Source organism: Lipophrys pholis, assembly GCF_963383615.2.
Source record: "Lipophrys pholis genome assembly, chromosome: 5".
Lineage (NCBI taxonomy): Eukaryota > Metazoa > Chordata > Actinopteri > Blenniiformes > Blenniidae > Lipophrys > Lipophrys pholis.
Window position 1 is genome coordinate 10,692,615 of NC_137628.1, and position 23,551 is coordinate 10,716,165.

At 40.9% G+C, this 23,551-nt stretch overlaps 1 protein-coding gene across 1 annotated transcript; it reads left to right on the forward strand.

Annotated features, from left to right (window-relative positions):
- The first annotated feature begins 206 nt into the window (after positions 1-206).
- LOC308110539 (uncharacterized protein) lies at positions 207-22,319 on the forward strand. The gene is made up of 5 exons (XM_080464902.1): positions 207-311; positions 690-1,161; positions 6,486-6,650; positions 17,810-17,934; positions 18,389-22,319. The coding sequence occupies exons 2-5, from the start codon at positions 724-726 to the stop codon at positions 20,298-20,300; spliced, it is 2,640 nt and encodes an 879-aa protein (XP_080321028.1). The 5' UTR covers positions 207-311; positions 690-723; the 3' UTR covers positions 20,301-22,319.
- The last annotated feature ends 1,232 nt before the right edge of the window (positions 22,320-23,551 follow it).

The following is a 23,551-nucleotide window of genomic DNA, read 5'->3' on the forward strand; positions in this document are numbered from 1 at the left end:
TGAGCTCCACGTCTCTTCTCTGTCCTATATTTCTCAGTCCTGCTGCTATAGGACCGAAGGCTTCTCGAAAACTGCACAATCTGTGTTTCCAGGCTCAGAGTGACTGTGACAGCTCGGCAAACAAACCTGTTGCTGAGCGCCAGGTGAGCTGAGGTGGGCGGGGCTTCATGCTGTCAGCGGGATCGAGCAGGGCAGGTACGACGGGCAGGGATCCGTTTGCAGAGTTCAAATCCACACCTTCAGTGCAGACACAAGGACTGCGAGGAGTAGGAGTGTTCAGGGACACCAGCAGGTCTTTTGGAAACTATGAAGTAAGTTTGTTTATTTCTATTAAACACATAAAGAAGCCAGCACACGCTGCCTCTTTAGCAACTTGAATTACAGTCTTAAAAGTATTTACTCTTTGTGAGATTTGTGTTGCAGCAACAGTCTGAACTTCTCCTGGTTTCTGCATGTCTTCTCTAAATGTGACTCTTCAGACAGAAGAGACAAAAGGTTTTTTTTATGAAACAACGTTCTTGGTACTTAGTTACCAATGATAGTGTTCACACATTTGGTAAATCAATCTTTAGGTTATCATGTCTGGCAGGTGTGAGGGTTGAACAGGTATTGATTTATTTCTTCATGATATGAGAAAGGTCTTTCACTCGGCGAAGCCCCTAACAGTCATGTCACATGTCACACTGAAGGTAAAGAAGAACTCTCAGAGAGGATCAGGCGTCCATGGAGTCCAATCTGTCCTGCCTGTCCTCACTCAAAGAGGAAGACAATGGGCTTTACGTTCAGCCGCACTATAAAGAGGCGTACCGCCTGGCCATCTATGCGCTGCTCTGCGGAGGCAAGGAGGCCTACGAGGAGTTCCTCCGAGCCGAGCAGATCAACCACTTTCTGTCGGAGGAAGAGATTGTGTTCATGCTGGAAAATGCAGAGCTACCGGTTGTAGAGGATGAGTCAGAGGGCAGGCAGCCTGCGGATGATGGGCGGCCTTCCACCTACTTTCCCATCGAGTCAGACGAAGAGGTGCCAGACCTGGAGCTGGGCTGGCCGGAGGTCAACCTGGACGGGGCGGACACCAGCATCAGCCTGCTCTTCCACCCACCCAGACAGAACACACCCACCATCAAGGAGGTGGTCAGGAAGCAGATCCAGGAGGCGCGACAGGTGAGGTCTGAAGAATGAAACAGCTGATCATCTGTCAGGAGGATTAATCACTGAGGATTCGTCTTTCATCTGTTGACTTGTACAGGAACTTAACACTGCACAGCAGGGACAATAGCAGCTCACCAATAGAGCAAGCACACAATGAAAGGCGTTACTTTATACAGAGAAAAACACATCACTCCTCATATTTGGCTGCATTAGCAGGTGACTGTAAGGTGAACTACACACAACTGACAACACAAGCTCTGCATCGCAGCCAAGCTGCTGTGTGTGCCGTTGCAGGGAGAGAGCTTTAAGGGGTCCACTAGAGGGCGATGCTGAAAACATAATGGAGGAATATTTTCACATAATATTAGCGCACATCTTAAAATGAAAACATGGGGGAAAAAGCTTCTAATCGCCCCAGAATATTGTAATTTTCATATATTTCAACTTCACAGTAATTGTACCCGTTTTACAATTTTTAATAATCCCCACAACACAAAGCGATCGGGAGAAACATTTGGAACGTTAGCTTTCTGGACTGATAAGCAACTGTTAGCATGACTGTGAAATCAATAGATTTTTCTAAAAAAAATTAATCTATCTTAGACCTTGTTTGCATGACAACATTTTGAAGTGAAAAACACTTTTGCATTTCCGTTTCAGAATAGTTTGACATTTACAGGGTAACGTTTTGAAAACAATGTGCATTTACACGGAAACAGCCGAAACGCTGAAAATATCGCAGTTGGTTGTTTTTGTAATGAAACCACACACACACATAAGTGAAGAGAACAATACATAATACATATATATAAACATTAAAAATGGGAGTACACACACATTTGTGTGGACAGACAACCAAGTTGGATTGTTATTAAGGTGACTCTCAACTATGAAACTACCAAGGAGAATATGGACTGGGAGTCATGACACTCTGGAGGAAACATGTGCAGAAGAACTATTTACTATGGCCGTGGAGCACAGAACCGCTGCCTTCATGGAGACTGAGCCAGAGCGTTTTCAAAACGTTGTGTATTCCCCCGTCTCCATTGAGATAGACTGTTTTTTAAAAGTTTAACCTTGAGGGCCTTTTACAAAAAGTTGTGTTTTCAGTGACTCAGAGCACTGTTGTCGTGGAAACGAACGCCCAAAAGGCAATGTGGTCTTGTGGTCTTTCACAGTTCGCATATAAAGACGTGAAGCTACACCAGTGGTTCCTAATTTCATCTAAAAATAACATTAAATTCTGTGTTTTACTTGTGTGTTCCGTGATTGGTACAGGTCCCTCGCAGCATTAATGAGCCTTTTCTTTCAAAGCAAGCTTATAAGCCTTCTCTAGTTGGAGGTTGCATGTTATTCCTCTTCCTGAGTTTAGCTTTGATGGATCTATAAAACAGAAAATGATTGAAATTAGTTTTACCTTGAAATAAATGCTATTGAGTAAACAACCCCCCCCCCCCTCAAATATTGGATTTTTGTCCAATGATGGTCACTTTTTGTTGGAAGTAAAGTTTAAAACACCTTTTATCTCCCATACTCTCATAGTATTTTATCTTTAATCATATTTACATATCATACATCACTACTCATAACTGCTTTCAATATGAGTCTGTAACTGTCATAACTGCCACACTTGTGGTTTTGCTTCATTGTTTCTTCAGCAGCTTCTTCAGGTTGAAACATTCACTGAAGCTAAAAGTCATCTTTCAGAGGTTTGATCCTCTTCTTTGTGCCTCCAGCAACCATCAGGAGATGTTGTCGGCGTCAGGCTGCCCTACTTTTCTTCTGAGAATCAAAAGGCCTGGAGGCGGGCTGCAGGGAGTTTACATTCCGGTTTGAAAAGTGAATTCTCAGAAACAACTTCAAGAAAATCTTCACCATCCGGTTCTGAGCAGTTCTTGTCATGATGAAGTTTGCTAGTTGGCCGCAGCAGAAACAAATCATGCAACTGCGATGAGAATACGTCTCTTGTCTCCCCCTCTGGTGCTTCCACCCCCGGCTCAGACAAGCACACACATGTTCTGGCACACGTGTTCGAACACGGCCTCTTGAACTCATGTCGAGCACTCGCAGGGGTTCGATAATTAGTCAGTAACTTGTCAAACTTGATGTCGGTGACTGCATTGTGGGTTTAACCATGTTCAAACTGAAGAATAAACTCGACCACCAGATAGATAAAAACCTCATCGCTGAAAAAAAAAAACCACAGCTCTTAAAAACAGCTAGCATCGGATACATCAGTGAAAGTGAAAATCGTGAGTATGAATGTTTGGAAAGTTGCTAACATATTCAGATAGTAACTTGATGGTTAGCAGTACCAATTTCCCCAAAATGTAATTTAATTAAAGTAGTGCAAGTATCTGTAATTCAATAGTTTTGCTCCTGAAGGCAGCTGACAAAGTGTAAATCACATTTATCTGCTTGACTATAAATAACACTTATAACCACCAGGAAAAGGCTAACGGAGTTGTGATGTGAAAGCACAAACTTTTGTAGCAAGTTAGGAGACCGTTTCCATGACAACGGTGCTTGAAGCCACTAAAAACGCAACTTTTTTTTGACTACACTCCGACTTCATCTCTATGGAAATGTGTAGGCAGAGAAAACACCGCTACTGCACATGCACACCACGGCCGTAGTAAATATTATTTCTGCACATGCTCAGTAGACGAACAATCAGAACAATGTTTCCTCCAGAGGGTCATGGCACCCAGTCCATATTCTCCTGGGACTTGGTAGTTTTATAGTTGATAGTCACCGTGATAACAAGCCAACATGGTCGTCTGTCCATATGAATGTCTGTGTACTCCCATTGTTAATGTTTATAACGTATTGTTCTCTGCTGCATGTGTGAGTGGTTTCATGACAAAAACAACAACAGCACCTACTAGTGCTCATGTTCAGTGTTTCTGCTGTTTCTGTGTAAACTGACATCGCTTTCAAAAGGTGCCTTGTAAAGGCAAAAGTTTTCAGAAATATTGTCATGTAAATTGGGCCTGAGTCCAAACAATCAACCCACTTTGGGGGGTTTTCCACACTTTGTTTGTCTTTTCCGTTTTCACATTGAACATCAACCCACTTTGTACGGGAATGTGTGAAATTTGATGGGCGGCAGATCTTTCATTCCTCTTCTGCATCCATGATTCAGATGTAAAGAGCCACTTGTCACACATTTACCTGGAAGCATCGGCGTGGTTACTTTCCTAACATCTTAATCATAGACATTTGGATGACTTGCATTTAGTAAGAAAGCAAGAAAATCTATCCAGTTCAGACAAGCCGGATGCTGGAGATGATCCCAGCACGCACGCACGCACGCACGCACGCACGCACGCACGCACGCACGCACGCACGCACGCACGCACGCACGCACGCACGCACGCACGCACGCACGCACGCACGCACGCACACACACATACACATACACACACACACACACATACACACACACACACACACATACACACACACACACACACATACAGACCAGCAGAACATGCAAACACATTTTCATGCGCTTTAATACAAAACAATTAAACTTTGAAGTGACCAACTTCTAAGAAATGATAAATCTCTTCAGTGGGATCAGTTTATGTTCTGCATAACGTCACTGGACTCAGTCTCGTCTCTTTCAGTTATTTGTGAGCAACCAAGTTTTTAAAGATTTCCTAAAGCTTGAAAACCTGCGAGGCAACGTTTCACGAACACAATGAAATATATATGAAGCTCCAGAAACCTGTTGAATCTCAAGCAAAGTGCTGCTTAACGTTTCCAGCGTAATAACCCTTTCACAAGAAGCTAATTATTTTTTTAAGGCTATAAAAAGTGAAGCAGCAAGTTATTTCATGAGAAAGTTATTTGAATATAAACTCACAACCAACAGCTGCTGAAGTTACAGCAGTGACTTGCAGAATCCCGTAAGCGTTAAAAAAAACTGAACACCCGCGGCCACTTTTAAGAGAATAATTAAAAACATGTCATGTCACAACACATGAAACATACCATTTCACATTAAAGTAGTTCACATCCTACACACACCCTCTCTATTCAGCTGCACGCATGTTTATAGATTTAACATGGGCTTTGCTTGAAAAGGTTAGCATGACGGCCATGACTCCTGACATTTACCCTCCAACATGTCTCAGCTTGAATCTGCTCCAGCTTCAGGGCCGCACGTCATGAATTAAACCAGTAATTCATAAAGGACACCAGGGCGTGCGTGCATGTGGGTGTGTGTGGGTGTGTGTGTGTCTCAGTACCCGAAGTGAACTTTCATGACATAGATTCCCACCATCTAAAAATGCACAGGTTTGTGATGCACACATGTAGCTGAAACCAAGTGAAACCTGGTTTGGTCTTTATCAAGACGCTCGTAGTAAATCAGTTACTATCAGTCAGATTACAGTCGTGCACTTTCTCCTCCAGACGGCCGGTCCTCTCGCAATTTACTGAACATTAAAGGATAAAGAGTTTCTACAGGTCAAAACAAGAAAATCTCCAACGCACCATTATAATAGCATGTTATCATTAACATCATCAGCACCACTCCTTTTGGCAATTGTAACTGATTATTTTTGAAAATTAGTAGCACGGGTACAATCACTTGAGTCTCTTTTTTCATGCATGAAACATTTATAGAGCTGCTGTCTCTCCCCATCCTGCTAAATCAGCCCGCTGTTAGCGTTAGCTTTAGCAGTTATTATTTCACAAAACTACAGGAAGAAGATCGTCTCAATCCAAGTCAATCCTGTTCCCATGAATTTTAGCCTGCATCACTAGCCTTAGCATCCCTGAATAAACATCAGCTTCCTTTACATACAAACCATCAGAAAGCTGCTTCGTCATCTCAGATCTTTTTGTTGCATCTTTTTCCTGCCATCCTTACTTCCTCAAACAGTTTCTTTCAAGAAGCCCCAACATCCAGTTTATAGAGCCTCCCCCTTCCCCTAACTCCCTAACATCCATACTATGGAACATCTTCCCCCGAGTAACTGATGTAACTTCATCTAACATCCATATTATAGAGCATCTTCCTCCTAACTGATTAGCGTTAGCTGAACTTAATGAGTGAATCAGTTACGTCACAGCTATGCTACAATAATCCAGCTCTGGGCACATCAATAAGACACACTAAGGGGGAGAAAAAGCATCACTGTCCTAAACAATTTGTTATGTTTTCATTTCTAAAAACAAGCAGAGCTCATTTTCAACAGCATGAAGGCCGGAGCAGGTGAATGGGCTTGAATTAAAGGCAGATAGTGTTTGAATAAAAGTGAGTTAATCTCACTGATCACATTCTAAAGTGAACACATCTTTTCTGTCTCGAACTTTGTCCCCAGATTGTTGCCGTAGCGATGGACATCTTCACTGACGTTGACATCTTCAAAGAGCTCATCAGCGCCACCCTGAGGGGAGTGGTGGTCTACATCCTTCTGGATGAATCCCACATTAAGAGCTTCCTCACCATGTCGCAGCGGGTCGGCATTAATGTTGAGGACCTCAAGGTAGATACCTGCAGTATATATTTATTCATCCCTCTGGTTTTAAACAAAAGTTTTAAATTCTTATTGTGATTGTGACGAGAGTCATTTCTCTCAGCTGGCTCACTGCGACTTTTAAGAACTGTTTCCACCAGGTTAAAGTAAAAAAAAGCCTAGTTTTTGCGTTTTCATTTTAGAAAACATTGACGTTTATGTGGCAATGTTTTGAAAAGCTGTTTCGATTGAAAAAGCAGAAATGCTGAAGTTGCTACATTTTAAGATATTAAGGTGGCGTAAAGTTTGTCAGGCTGACTTGCCTGTTGACAAGGGTCAGAAACTTGCAAAACCCTCATTTAAATCCTCCAGTTTACACTTGTTGTCACAAATGACGAAGTCCATATTTGGCTTCATTGTAATGGTTTAGCAAATCAGATATCAGATGGGAGGCTCCCACCCTTTAATTTTAATAGGGATGCACAGATACCGATAACAGTATCAGGTATTGGTCCAATACTGCACGGAGTACTCGTATTGATTAAAGACCCCTGATACAACCCGGAGAGAGACTGACACACTCAGTCAGTAACACAGCTGGAGTGTGTAGCTGCAAACAGCGAGCTCGGTCCCTTGGTCTACAGTCTGCAGTACACATAGGATAATGTGTAGATAGACGCTACACACTGCACTCTCCGTACTGTAGACAGTCGTAGACTGGAGCTTTCAAGGCTGTTGGAGGTAGTGATGGCCAAATGAAGCTTCATGAAGCTTCATGAACCACTTTATTTATTTTCTGAATCCAACAGATGGCACTCTTGGTTTGTAGACAGAGGCTGAAAGACTGGCAATGAAGTGTGCTTTCAAACATTTGTTGAACAGACAGCGCCATCTAGTGGCTTCATAAAATAAAGACCGTGGTTCATGAAGCTTCATTTGGCCTTCACTAGTTGGAGGTGACATAATGTCTACGTAAAGGCTGTGTGGAGGTGGTTCACAGCAACACAGAGCCATCATACATCGCTTGCGTATGGAGTATAAATTAGGCTTATTGGGATTTGATAAATATTCGTATTGGTACTCAGTATCGGCGGGTAGCTAGTGGTATCTGTGCGTCCCCACTTTTAACCCACATCAGACTACGACAGTCTCCGCTGGTCTGAGGGTGTTTTGATGTTGACATATTTACACTTGAAGACAATGCTCACTCAGAAACTTTTGCAAAGGTGTTTTTGTTTGGCGACAGTTTGAAAGGTTCAGAATTCCAGAGCGAGCTGAAAGTGAATCAATGAGGGGAGATTAGTGAGAATTTGAAAGGAAATCCTTTGACATACATTTAGAGGAGCATTGCTCTTCGGTTTGTGTTTATATTGGTGACAGTTTAAAACAGGAGAGTAAAACTAATTTTAGCTCAGGTTTAGTTTCAAGTATTTTTACAAAATGTAAACAACTTGACAGTTAGGTAAAATGTCTGCATTGGGCTACCTCTACAGTAAGATGACATTAAACTAGATCCTCTCTTTGAAGCATCTTGCAGCCTCCAGCATGCATGTTTATACAAACTCACTCTCACTGTGTGTCTTCGCTGGTGAAGCACTAAGTAGTCTGTTTTCACTGCTGCATCACTGATCTCTCAGCTCACGACTCACTGTGTGTTATGTCCACTCCTCTGACTAAAACACAAAAATCCCTCGTACTTAACGTATAGCAGTAGCCATTACAGTTTCTTTTCACACTTTGAAGTCCTCCTGCAAACCAGATTGGACCTTCTGGAGTTTTAGCCCCTAAACCCTATATTTGACACTCCAATTCAGAATGAGCTGCTTTAATAGCAACAAAATGTTGTTTTTATTTTCATTTTTCCCAATTTGACTAAAATTAGTAAAAAATGCGCGGAAAGAAATATGATCCAAACTGTAAAGTGCTGCATACAAGCCAAGACAAGCAAACAGGGTATTTTGCTGAATCTATATTTTGCTGTCTACATTTGTATTCGATGAAGCTTTGCCTGTGGCGTGACCTTCTTCTGTCTGCGAGGGTATTTGCAGGATTAAATTTGACATTCTCTCCACACCCCGGTGGAAATGCTGCCATTTACCAGCCGTGTTTCTACTCGCTATTACCATAGGAGGCAAACTGCTGCGGCCGCAGGACGGATGTGTCGAACCGGCTGGATTTTCCTGTTGTTCAGGGTGAAGTTTCACAGTCCAAACAGGGAGTCATCAGAGCAAACACAAGCGTGGCTTTGTGAGCTCTGAGCAAAGTGCTTAGCCGGTGGCCACATCAAACAGCAGCCTCGGAGCGGACAGACACACAGGTTCCATCATGTCGACTCTCACAGATGGTGTGTGTGCTTGTTCTCGGTCAAAGTTACACTCATGGAACAGGACGAGAAAAGTCCCGCTCAGCTCTCACTGAAGACACTCAATAAACACAGATACAGATGAATTATTATATTTATTAGTCTATTTGTTTTCTTTTTTTTTTAACTATAAATGTATTTTACTAACTTGTTTCCATTGTGTCAGTGAACTTGGCTATGTACACTGACTGTTTCTGTATCAATCAGCCATAAGATTATGACCACTGACAGGTGGAGTGAATAGTGAATAGACTTCACTTGTGCAAAGCTTTCTGTTTACCGGTCGGTCTACAGCCGCACCCTCACCTCCGATCATGAACTCTGGGTCATGAATGAAAGAATGAGGTCATAGATACAAGTAGCTGAAAAGCGTTTTCTCCGCAGAGTGGCAGGTTTTACTCTTTGTGATAAAGTGAAGCCTGCCACTTCGTGATCCGGGAAGGACTCAAAGTCAAGCTGCTCCTCATGACATTGCGAGGAGCCGGTTTAGGTTCTTCATCTGATCAGGATGCCCTCTGGTTGCCTTTCTAGAGGTTTACCAAGCATGCTTGACTTGGAGGAGACCCCTGGGTCGGCCCAGGCCTCACTGGAGAGATTATATCTCTGGTTTGGTCTGGCAGCAGCTCAGGGTCCCCCAGAAGAGCTGGAGGAAGTTGGAGGTGACAGAGGTGTCTGGGCTTCTTTGCTCTCGGTACTGCCACCATGACTCCATATGGACTAAACAGTTAATGGACGGATGGACAGATGGATGAACGGCTCCATTGGGAGAAAGTCGTGGTTTAGGGCCAGATCAAAAAGCTTTGTGCAAATTAAAACACATACACAACCTTATCTTGTGCATGGACACATGTTTAAGCTGACCTTCTAACAAGATGCACTTAGGATTGTGTCTCTCTTAAACACACACACACACACACACACACACACACACACACACACACACACACACACACACACACACACACACACACAGTGATTTACAAGGTCATTGTTAATATTCCAAATATTTTAATTGTTCATGTTTGCATCTGTTTGAAAATGAGGTACAAACTGTCTTAAGGAGAGATGTTGCATTTATCGTGGACGACAGACACTTTCTCACCTGGCTCTGCAGTACTTTTATTTGCAGCCTTTATGATAAAGATATCTTTGGCATTGAACTTCTTAGGTCTTCAAATTTTTTCCGAATCTCTTCTGTTGCTCTAGTTTTTGACTATGTGACTGATTCTCTCCCCTCTTGTCTTCTTCGTTCTTTCTTTTTGTTTCAGACAAATTGTGATTCCTTTGCTGGATCACTCTATTATGTTTGATAATTTCCTCCACCAACACGTACAACTCCGTAGTATCACATGTAATTTTGTGTTTGTACGGGATCAGCCCTCTCTCCATTCACTCAACGCAACCAAATGAGCCAGGAAACGGTGGTGTTTCCAGCAGACCTTTGTAACTGGCCAATGCTAGTGGTTTCTCTGGAAAATTCATGCAAATCGAAAGTGCAATCTATTTACTTGAAAGTGCAATACAGTACGCTTCATACAAGATTGTCGTACATCAGGGCTTTAGAGTCTTACCCGATATTTACAGGGCGAGATGGAGAATTGAACCACAATCCAAACATGACCTTCTCAACAGCCATTCCTGAATAACAGTGCTCACCAACTGAACTCATGAATGATGTGTTCAAAGGAGAAAAATAGTTTGAAAACAAACAAATTGTGATATTTAATAACTGGGTCAGGACATTTAGAAGACTGCAGGTCGTTTGTTCTTGTTCCACAGTTCTCAGTGTGTATGAAAAGGTCCCAGGAAGGGAAAGCTGTGAATATGTAACATAATTAATTGTCGATGAGATTCGAGGGAGACCAGAACTTTACAGGCTTAAACAATCTGCTGCAGATGGAGTGGAGTCCGTGTCTCTACTGCTCGTCATAATGTTATGGCCAATCTGTTTACATTCTAAACATCAGAAAATGATTGCTGAAGTGAATAGAGCCGTTTTATTCTGAATTCTGAAATGAGGCTGTTAAAAGGGTTTGTTTTGGTTATTTGGAGCTCATATAATTTAAAGAGCCTGTGATAACGTGGCCACGGTCCCGTCTTGGAAGCTTTCTTTTCATCATTCTGTTTGGAGCTACCCTGATACTTAGCTTAGCATTAGCAGCTCCATCTGCTTCTGCAGTGATCACTTTACACCAGGTTGGGTTAAAAACTGTGGTCAGCATTAGACTGAACCACTTGGGCTTTAAGTTCTTCTCTGAACAGCACAATGTCCACAAAATACCACGAGATGAGTCAAAATACACCATAAATATAATACCTGACTCAGTTCAATCTATTGTTGTAGTTGTGGACATTTTAAATATTGGATTTCTTTTATATTTCCCAAGTTTTAGTTTGTATTGTTGAGGATTTTTGAACATTTATTTGAAAGACAAAAACTCAACGTGGAAAGACTGTTAGGCCAATGTGAAGTGAAAATTAATTTTCGCATTTTTGTTTCATAAAACTTTTGCGTTTGCACAGCAACATTTTGAAAACAATGTAGTTATCGCAAAAACGCTGAAAACAATGTAGTTAGCATTTAAGGCCAGGGTGTTGTCGGTTGTTTTTATAATGAAACCACACACACATGCAGAGAACAATACGTTTTCAACATTAACAATGGGAGTAAACAGACATTCTAGTGGACAGACGACCAAGTTGGATTGTTATTACAGTGACTCAACTATAACACCAGGCAACTATAAAAGGAGGCTGTGGCCATTCTAAATTGGGCCCTCTCTGACAAGCGTTAAACATATTTATTAATAATCTGAAACCCACAGTAAAGAAATATGCTTGTAAGGTACAATTTGTACTAACAAGGCTAACTTACTATTAAACAATCGACAGTCAGCCTTGCACCTACTGCCAGTTAACCTGTTGAACACATTGTTTTCTGCTCCACTTACCTCTGCCTCGCTTTCTTCATTCTTCTTCCTTCTGTCGCCTCTTTCGTTTCTAGCTTCCTGACAAGTATCTTCTCCTCATTTTGCATGATTGACTTTCACGTTACTTAGACTGACACTCTTCAGTAAGGTTACTGGACGTAGCAGTGCAACGCTGATGGCATGGGGAGGTCTCCATCAAAGATGTCATTGCAATTTGACCACTGCAGTTTCTACATTTTAAGACATTACCATGGAGTAAAGTTTGTCAGCCCTTGGGGGCCCCCTGGTGGCCTGAGGCCCCAAACAGCTGCCTGCCTTGCCTGTTAACAAGCTCCGCCTCTGGACGTCCCAGGATAATATGGACTGGGAGTCATGACACTCTGGGGGACAACATTGCTCTTATACTCCATCTACTGAGCACGTGCAGAAGAACTATTTACTGCAGCTACGAGCAGCATTTCAGAAAAGTTGCGTTTCCCCCTGTTTCCACAGAGACAGAGTCAAAGTGTTTTCAAAAAGTTGTGTTTTCAGTGACTCCAAACATTTCTATATTTTTGTTTCCTTTTTTCACTTGAAAACATCGAGTTGAGTTTTTTGTAGGAAGTACTAAAAACCACATTAATAACTGTATATTTCAAAGGTATTGGCATCATACAAAATTCTTGCTTTTTTCAGTACAAACAAATACTTTGATAACACTCTCAATAAAACATTTACATTTTCATCACTTTAGCTCCCAATCATTCTGTGGTGCCTGAAGTTTTTAAGAAGGTGGTTAAAGTCATGGTCCCGTTCAGTAGTAACAATACATGATCTATATCTATAAAGTTATCAGTGCAATCAAAAGAGATTGCAGGAGGAAGGCAGCTAAGAAGTAGTAGGCTGTAGTCGCACATGTGCTAACTCGCTAAGTTTCCACACTGTTAATGCCCCCGTGCACCGCCCCTTCAGAAACCTGGACGGTTTCTTAAAATCCTCCTCACTTATGTAATAACCAGGACAATAACAACTGCTTAGTCAGAAATGTTTAGCTGGTAACTTGAAGCGCAGTGATACAACATGAACAGGTACACACCCACCATGACTTGATTTTGTTTGAACAAGCCTCTGAAGGAATTGCTCGAATGCCATCAGACTTTCCGACATGGTTCGCTGGACTCATCACTCACAGTTGTCTGTTGTTTTCTACAAAGACGTTGTCATACCAGTAATTTGCTTCAACTGTATTTAATGATTCAGTAAGATTATAGACGTTACATACATTACGTTTCATCACTTTACATGTCTGAACTTCTTGTATGTTGAAATGTTTTTAAAACCTGCTTTTTCAAACTGATTTCAAATCTACTGGATATTCCTTCGTCCCGTAGCAAAAGCGAAAACAATGAAATTTTAAAAAAATGTAAAAGTTTTCTGCATCAATTGGTTCTTATATATGATCTGATTTGCATCTTCATTGTATATAATCATACACTCAACCTAACACCACACATATTATCTTCATTTTTCACGTGTTGACGAAACACGGTCATCAAACGTTCAGAATGTCGCTGGAAGGAAAAAGAAAGTTTCTAAAAGAGTCCATTTAATGTTTGGAGGTAAGAGCTGCAGCTCACAATTTACAGCCAATTCATGGAGGAAACCATTATTTCAAGGAATACTCATCACCTTGTTGCGATCATATGCTTATACATAATCAAAAAGAAAAAGTGCCAGGGTAAAAATATAATCCCTGTTCTTATGTTTTAATGGCTGGGTTGTACCGTATAAGTGAACTTCAAGAACTTGATCTTTTAAAGACTTTATAGCAAGTACAGACTTGATATTTTGTGCTGTTCTGATCTACTAACACAATGAGGATTGTGTATATGCATGAGTCAAGCTTTCAGCAGAGATACTGCTGTTATTGTAGTGGGAGGTCATTTCTCAGCTGGCGCAACACAACTTTTAATTGCAGACTTTGATATAAATTAATCGTAGGCCCCATTCAGGCCCTGTCCACACAAGCTAAATCGATCTTTTTTCTCATCCTCGTTCTTCAGAATTTTTTCGTCCACACAGCATCGGTGCAGGAAATATCTGCATTCACACGACACCATGAAAATGACACAAAACAATGTAGTACATATAGCATGCCTATAGGTGATGCTGTAACAGAAATATTCCAAAAACAGGGCCTTATAAGGTGAAGTGAAAACGCAAAAATTTTCTTGCATCTGTGGTGTCTGTTTACATTAAAATAGTGCTTGTAACCACTGGAGACACAACTTTTTGAAAACAGCTCAGAAGGAGGAACTTTTAGAAAATGCTCAGACTCAGTCTCCGTGTAGATGTCAGAAATGTTGCTACTGCACATGCACACCACGGCTGTAGTAAATAGTTCTTCTACACACGCTCAGTAGATGTATAGTGTCATGATTCTCGGTCCTTATTCTGTATGTACTCGCCTGTGTGCTTTCATTACTAAAACAACCAACAGGACCCACGAGCGGCCCAACATGCTAACTACATTGTTTCTGAGGTTTTCATGCAAATGAACAATGTTTTCAAAAAGTTGGGAAACTTTTAAAAAGCACAAATGAAGCATTAACATTCGAAATGTTATATAAACAGGGAGTTAATCACCTGCAAAACCCAATTTGGAAGAGGATGTTTTTTGGTTTTGTTTTTCTTAAAGGGCAAGAGTCAAAATCTATGCGAGTTTGATGATGACTAGATGAAAGCATTTCCTGTTCTTCAGCGGTCAGTATTTGTCAAAAAGTGATTCTAAAAGGAAAAGTAGTGAACCAGTCATGGATTTCTCGTGATCATTAATGTACGACACTCTAGTTAGGCCCCACTTTCAAACCTCCTGTTATTCAAGGGTCAGTTGCATTTTAGTGCCAAACAGTGTAGGTCTGTTTGTGAAGCAAAAAGAGGAATTAGGCAGGTGGTCGAAATATTATGGTTGGAAGTAACATGAAGTCAGGAAAACTGGGTCATAACTGAAGAAGGGAGCAACTCTTTTATGTGATCATGCATTTCTACCTATGGTTTAATTTAGCTAAATTACAGTTAATAACATATTTTTTGTGTATGATAGAAACAAATCAACCACCTTCCGTAGGATCCACCCTCAGGGAATCATAAATATATATTCTTTATGTTTAAGTACTGCAAATGTAACCACTGAGATTATAGACATAATAGAAGTCATTATATCATAATCCAAAACTATGAAACCTCATATTACTCAGTGTACTGATGTGACAAATGCTCACATTGTGTTTTTCTAGCTGTTATATTGTTACACTTCACGACACGACACAACGCAACTCTCTATGCAAATACTGTGATCTAATAATAGCAGATAGTCTTTTTCTGTTGGGTTGACAGCTACAATGAGCTGCCAGACGAGTTAAACCAAACCCTCCTCTGTCACTAACAACTCACTGATTTTTCTTATTCTGTGTAATTACAGTCAAATACGTCAGAGGCTCCAAAACAGGAAGCGTCACATTCCAGTTTCTCATGCAATAGTTTGAAAAGTTTATGTGACTAAAGGTTTTTTTTTGTTTTTTTTAAATCAACAGTTTCCATGGAAGCTAGAACTTCAGACCATTCTGAGAAGTTCTGCTTCTTCACTATAAATCCTTCCCTTTTTTGTGTGTCCTTGCTGTTGGATTTCTTTTAAGTAGAGTCACGAAATAAGACCTCATTTACTCGTTTTCAAGTGAAAATAGAAAACTTTCATTGCGTTTTCGATGTCTGTTTACATGACAATGATGCTCGGAGCCACAACTCTATGGAAATGGGGGAAACACAACTTTTCTGAAACTTTGCTAATGCACATGTGCACCACGGCCGTAATAAATAGTTCTTCTGCACATATTCAGTAGCTGGACCATAACAACAATGTTTGCCTTCGTTGCGTCATGACCCCCAGTCCATATTCTCCTGGGACTTGGTGGTTTCATAGTTGACACTCACCGTAATAACAATCCAACTTGATCGTCTGTCCATACAAATGTCCGTGTACTCCCATTGTTATTGTTTATAGTGTGTTGTTCTCTTCCGTGTGTGTAGTTTCATTTCAAAAAGAAACAACAGCACCAACTCATGGCCTGGCATGTTAACTACATTGTATTCAGTGTTTCTGCTGTTTCCATGTAAACAGGCATCACTTTCAAAAATGTTGTTGTGTAAACATGAAACTGTTTTGAAAATGAAAATGCAAAAGTGATGCTTTTTCACTGAATTGCTGTCGTGTAAATGGCACCTAAATGATCAGAGTGTGGTTGATTTACATCAAGTCCATACAGATGTGTTCACATGCTGAGTGAATCTACCAGAGAGGATCCACAGGTTTCATTCATACACGTTTTATCCTTCACACTATGTGGCAATCATTTGGGGGCTAGTTCAAATATCAAAATAAAATTAAATCGAAGGGTATTGTTGTAGTTAAATCCTTTGCTGAAGTACAATGGCTAAAAGGTTTTCAATGTATTTGAATCTACGCAGTGTAGCTTGCAAATGTGGCACATGTAACTCTTAGTTTTTCACTTTATCTTCTTTTATTACTTGAATTATTCCTAAGTTTTTGAACATGGCAGAACTTCAGTTCTTAAGATTTAAAGTTACTCTACCAGAAAAAAATCTCTGAAATATACTTCCCATAAGGCACAGAGAATAAACCAATAAATGGAAACAAGACCATTACCTCATTTCCACTGCTTTCCAAACCGAAGTTGCCTAAATCCCTCACACCAAAGACGATATGTTTAGAAACAAACTGAAATTTGTAGCCATCAAACTGTGTTTATGTTTTGCTAATTAACATCATCTCCGGAAACCTGCCGCAGGGATTTCTGAGATATCAAAGATGGCGTTGCTGCAGCTCCAGCAAAATACCAACATTTGACTGATTTTGCCCAAAAAAGAGCCAGACTCTCAAAGAAAGGATATTCAAACCATGAGAATAGTCTTAAATGTTGTGAAACTGATCCTTAATCATTTTTTCAGTGTGAATTGAGATCTGGCGAGATCAAGTTCACAGACGGGATCTTGTTTTGGGAATCTTCAGGCGATTGCGTGACGCTAAGATGTCAACAAACCCGGGTATCTTTCGCGAAATGTAAATGCTAAAAGTACGTGTTTGTCTGAGTTTAATGACGAATTTCCTTCAGAAAGGTATTGACAACGTATTAGAGATGTACATCAACATCTAAAACTTGGTCAAAATTTTCCCATTTTTCCTGTCTGGATTCTGGTAACTTTAAAAAAAACTGTTAAAGTCGGCCATACCTGCATCAAAACAAAGCTGACTAGTAGCATGTTGTCCAGCTCTGGTCTCACTCCACTCCACTCTCGCTTCACTCCAGCTCCTTCAAACACTCTCCCTCTAAGACTGTTTTTACCTCATAGTAAGTTAAGAAGATTTCTTATATGTACAACACCCATCAACATTGACTTTAGGTTTGTGACGTTGTTGTGTGAACATGTAAGACTGAGAGAGCAGTAAAAATAAGCTGTATTTGATAAATGAAGTCCATTCACAAAAACAACATTGTAGGAGTACGCCATTTCATATCAATTCAATGTCCTGCATTAAAACATAATCAAAACCGCCAACCAAGGTATTGTCAGCAACATGTTGTAAACAGTTAATTCACGGTTTCGTGCTTGGTAAAGTCACAGCTACTCTGAAGAAGGGCCTGTCAGCCCAATGTCTTTCTGTGGGAGATTTGAGTGCTTTACCAATGTGACTGTTTTCCAGGTACTTTGTCCTGGTTGTAGATGGGACTTACACAATGTCAGTTGTAATAAGCATCACTTTCAGCAGTAGGCACTATGTGACCACACTGATCTACTGTCGCACTTTAAATTAGTGACTCTCCATTGCATTTGTCCATCAGAATCTTCGAGTTCGGACGGTTCGGGGACAGCAGTACCAGTGTCGGTCTGGGATAAAATTTCATGGAGGTTTGGAGCAGAAGTTTATTCTGGTGGATTGCCAAAGTGTTATCTATGGAGCATACAGGTGAGTCAGTACTTCCTGCACCAATTCAGCAATAAACATACTTTGAATTAACAAACACCCAATACAGTTTCCAGCAGATTCTTCTCTCATAAACAGGGCTGAATGGTCAAAACACTCGGTGATGAACACTTGTTTATATCAGCATCTCATCACCCAAATAATCTTATCAGACTCGCTCAGATTTCACTCTATCAAGATTAGATGTTACAATAATGCTTAGGAAAAGATGGAAAATGTAAAACATTGGCTAGCAATAGTATGCCTTAAATCATTCTTTACTGGTGATGCTTTTTGTCAAATATTCAATAAAATATGACACTACATTACTGTCGAATCACATCTCACACTATGCTTTTGTTTTTCTATTTCAAATCTGAACAAAAGACATTGACTCGATTTGACCACATAGATTCTTTCCTTATTGATTTGATTGTTTCTTCTCATTCTGTTCCAGCTACACATGGTCATTTGAGAAAATTAACCTGAGCATGGTCCTGGTTGTCACTGGTCAGCTGGTTAGTTCTTACGACGAGGAGTTCAGAAGGCTGTACGCTCGCTCCACAGTTCCCGAGATGTTGTCCAATGAGTTGTTGTCTGGTCATTACATGAGAGACCCTTGGGCCGTACACAGCCCAAACTCCAGCCAACTCTCTCTCAATCATATCCACATGAGGTCCAGAATGATGCCCGGCATGCGTAGTGCTCGTGATGACAGGCTCGACACTGGCATTCTAACCCGGGGCATGAGCATGCAGGAGAGGCTGCATCAGTCCCACTGTACTGACATGGGGAACCTGGTGCGGGGACACAGCTACGGCGGAGAGCTGCAGAAGATAAACACCTTGTCTCGCCTGAGAATGGGAACCAAGGACATTGGAGCTCCTTATCCTCATGAAAGGAATGGATACAACATGAAGAGTGGCGGGGAGTTGCCACTAACAAACAGGTTATCACAGCAGCACATGAGGCACCAGAGTCGATATGGCGCCGACCATAATGTGATACCATTCAACTCTGAAACGTCGCTCCACAGGTGGAAGATGGATGCATACTTTAATGAGAGCGACCAGCTTGATGGGTCGTGTGAGGCGCTATCGCCTCTGACATCCCCCTATAGCAGCCACACAGGCCTGAACGAGTATCAGTCACAGCTAGTTCACAGCAGGTCGAGGGACATGAAGTCCAGAATGGAGGAAATTAGACAAAAGAGGCTCAGTTTGCAAGAGTATTCCAACCTGCGCCAAAGTCAAGAGTCCTTGAGGTCTATGTATCCCACCCCAGAGAGATCGAGGTTCATGCCCTCTTTAATGCAGAGCATGGCAGATCTGGAAACAGACATACCTGAAAGCTCTTACATAGAGGACAGTAAACAAAAGAAAGAAGGTGACAAAAAAGAGAAGATACTGACTGCAAGCCATCGCTCTGCCTCTCACAATGACATCAAAACTGTTGCAGATCGAAAGACATTGCAGGCGCAGAAATGGCAAGACTCTTCTCTCAGATCGACATCCGCTGTTGAGTTGGACACAAAACTGAACGAGGCCGCTCTCAAACTTTCTCAGTTACAGTCCAATGCTCTCGGTATCCAGCAACCCCGAGCGATGGAGTCTTTGGCAGAGATGCCTGAAGAAAAGGAGGGTTCAAACGGTCAAGTTAACAGTTCGGACCCAGCACTCAAAGGCAAAAGTCTGGAGAGTGTAAAAGGGGAGACCCCGGTTCCAGAGGAAGCATCAGAGAAGTCAGTGTCAGAGTCAGAGTCGCTGAGTCAAGATCAATCCAAAGGAAGCCACAGCTCCATAAATAAGGTGGCCAACAAGAAAGGCTCAGGTGCTTCAATAGACAAAAAGAAATCAACTTCCAGTGAATTTGAACCAGCACCCAAAGTCCAAGACGTACCTCCAGGATCTTCGAAGCCTGCCGAGGCCAAGAGCAGTAACACAGAGGAATCACCACTTCAGAGGAAAAGCTCCATTAGAAGGTCTCTTCAAAGAAAGGGCTCAGTAAAAACAAAGGCAGAGAAAACTGAACAAAGTCAAGAAACAGAGAAGCACAAGTCCCCCTTCTCAAGACTGACGTCCCAGCGGTCCAGCAAGAAAAAGGCAGCTCAGGCAGCAGAACAGGACCAAAGCCCCAGCAGCACTCAGGACGATGAAGGAGTGATGATCTTCCAGGCCAGACGAGAGAAAGCTTACAGCCGATTCGAGTATTTCCTCACTAATGACAATGTTCGTTTGGATAAACCAGAAAAGGATAAAAGCTCTCCGCAGAGCCGGCATGATTCCAGCCATCAGGGACAAAGTGGCAACGACAACAAACTGGGCCGATTCATGCAGCGGGTGGGAAACCTAATCAGCAAAAACAAGTAGGATGAAACGAAGAAGGCTTCTTTGCTTTGAAATGAAGGCGAACCGAACATTGCTTTTAATTTACTTTAGCTCCTGAACTCACAACGTATGTTTACACCACTATCTTATGCTACATTGTGCTATCGTCAGGTTCAATCATGTGGATGTTCTTGGGGGAATGATGTGATTCATTAAGAATGTGCAGCTTGGATCAGCATCGACACATTACTCTGTTCTGGATGTTTGAGAAGCGGGGCCCTTGTAAATATATTAGTATGTCTAGATCAACACAGGGTGAATATTACAGTACTGCTCCTGGACACTATAAATATATTATATCATGTGAGATGTGCTATTGTTATGGCTTGTTAATAAACAAACTAAATGTATTTGTTCTTTATTGAGGTTTATCCAAAGATCATTCTAAAATGTACAAATAACTATTCTATTTACAAAGGCCTATCTATGACCTCCAGCTCCCCTCCTCATTTTAATGGAGTTACCACTTGGTATTCTCACGTATCCAGTCTCCAGTCTCCCTTAAATTTATTCGGGAAAAAAAAAGTCTAATATAGAGCTCATTCTGACCCTTGTTCATGCTGCAACTCCCTCGTGAGAGTTCATGAGACATTTAGACTGGTACTAATTTTAGACACACTTGATTGGCCGCAGGAACTGTCAGTTTATGTTAGCATGGCATAGCGGTCCTTTGCGTGCATGAAAAATAATAACAACTGAATGTGGAGCTAAATACAAACATCCACCCCGCAGAGCAATGCACCCGGAGATTTAAAATGAAATACAGGGATCATTTGTAAATCGCATGTGATTCAAAGTTTATACTAGTCATATTAGCGGTTAGCCATGGCTAACTGCGAGACGCAGCCAACCACTATATAGTACGCTGAAGAAAAGCTTCTCTTTGATAACTTACAGTGAGGCTATGGACATCCTTAATCAAAGCTCAGACAAATTCACCTTCCCATCGGATTGTATTAATAGTAATGATAATATTTGTTTTAATTTTTCAAACAAACTACATATATGCCTGCTATTTATTGGATCCTGCAGTAGCTGTAGTGGTAAAAACAGAGAAAATAATGGATTATGAAGCTCGTTGCTTTAAAGGAAGAAGAATGTCTGGGTTGGAGAAAGGACTAAGTGCAGTGGTGATTCGAAAGTGTGCTATGGCCCCAGGCTAAAATTCCCTCTGTCAAGCATTAAACACATTTAAATATAAAATTTGAAACCAACAAAAAAATGTCAGAAACTGAAAGTTCAGCAGCTCTTGGCGGGCCCCTAGTGGCATTGGGCCCCAAGCAGCTGCCTGCCTTACCTGTTGATAAGCCCCGCCTCTGACCAGATGAACAAACTGACGTTTGTGTTAAAAAAAAAAAAAGTATATTATTTTCACGCAAATCAGTATTTTGTTTTTTCACTAATTCATAATTTGTTTTCCATCAACTTAAGTCAACATTATGTATGTGATTCCATGACAAGCTTGTAAAACCCCTTGAAGGTAATCACTGTGTATCTGCTGTGCTTGTGTGTGTGTGTGTGTGTGTGTGTGTGTGTGTGTGTGTGTGTGTGTGTGTGTGTGTGTGTGTGTGTGTGTGTGTGTGTGTGTGTGTGTGTGTGTGTGTGTGTGTGTGTGTGTGGTCCCCAGGTGACTGTTCCTACATGAACACATAGTGCAGGTTATTATTCGTGTTACACCCCCTGCTGCCCAGAATGAGGAGCAGCACATCAAAACTACATCTGAAGAAGAAAACTGTTGACATTTGGGCAGGAATGTAGCTGGGAAATTTACATTAAAGCTAATTAGTATAAATCTGATACTTATCGAAACAAACATTTTTGAGATGAATGTGATGGAAATGTAATGAAGAAAAAATCTAATCATTTTGTGCCATTGGTGTAATTAGTGAAATGGCTGCGGGGCTTCATGAACAGACATTTACCATGAAATGTAAGACCACACAAATGTTGCAGGTAGTGTCACTGATACAGCATATCACAATAAAGTCATGTAAATAGTGCCTGTCCAAAACCTGTAATGTATTAATTTACTGCCAATATATGAGCTGTTCACAGATATAGTCTATTTAATGGTGAAAATACAAGAAGTTCTGCATTCAACAAAAATGTTCCACTTGGCTGGAAGTGAACAAGGTGCAGCTTGATGGGTATTCCCCTCCAAAAGCAGACTGTATATACACAAAATAATAACTATAGTTATTTGATGTGGGTTTTTTTGTTCTTTCTATTCTGGTCGTGAGTCAGCTTCATTGGTTGTGAATGGAGGAATAACTTAATTCCACTCAGCACTGAGAATACGTTTGCCTCGGTGGGGAAGTGTAACCAGATGGGGGTAAATCCATAAACATCCCCTTCATTTCAACCTGGACTTTTCTGTCTTTTCTCACAGGCTTTCTCCAGTTATTTACCTCAGTAATGTGTGTAACATAATAACTCAAGAATATGCAGACATACAGTATGTTGATTTAAAAAATGGCAGGTTAACAGATAATGGAACAAGGAGTCAGTGGTATTAGCTCCCTAGGCGCCATATTCTCTCTAAATTAGACCCTTTGTAATTATTTGTTCTCAAGTAATTGAATTTGATTGCATTTCAGTACACAAATAATAACATTTTCATGAATTAATGATGAAGAATAAATTAATCAACAAATAGACTTATGTTTAAACACCAGAATCATGTTAATTTCTTCTTTTCATAACTTGTAATGTGTGTAATTGTGTGTTGTTTCAGTGAAATACTTGGACCAACCTCAATATAAAAGATAATATAATCTAATGTATAATTGTTTGAACACTTTTTTATGGAATTAATGAATAAAAAATCTACACTTTAAAGTTCAAACCCAAGTTTTTCTTTTTATAGTCATCCTGCCGGCCAGGATGAATTTTATTGTGAGCCATGTTTAATGTGTTGTAAAACAACCCAAATCCAGTCAAGTAAAATAAAGATTAACTGGGTCGATGTCATCAGAGGTCAAACCCAATGGGCTGTCATCCTCAGAAGACAAAACTACTCCAGGATTACATGGACTCAAAACATTTGAGCTTTCTTCATCATGTTATTGTTCAGTGCATGTCGATGCCACTCTTTCTCTGTTGAACTGGTTCATCACGTTCTGCTACTACAGGGTTCACACAAGTGAAAGTCACACAGGACCTTTGTAGTCATGAAAGTGTACACATGCAACAACAAAATTTCACATTAGGGGGAATTCATTCTTTATTTTGAA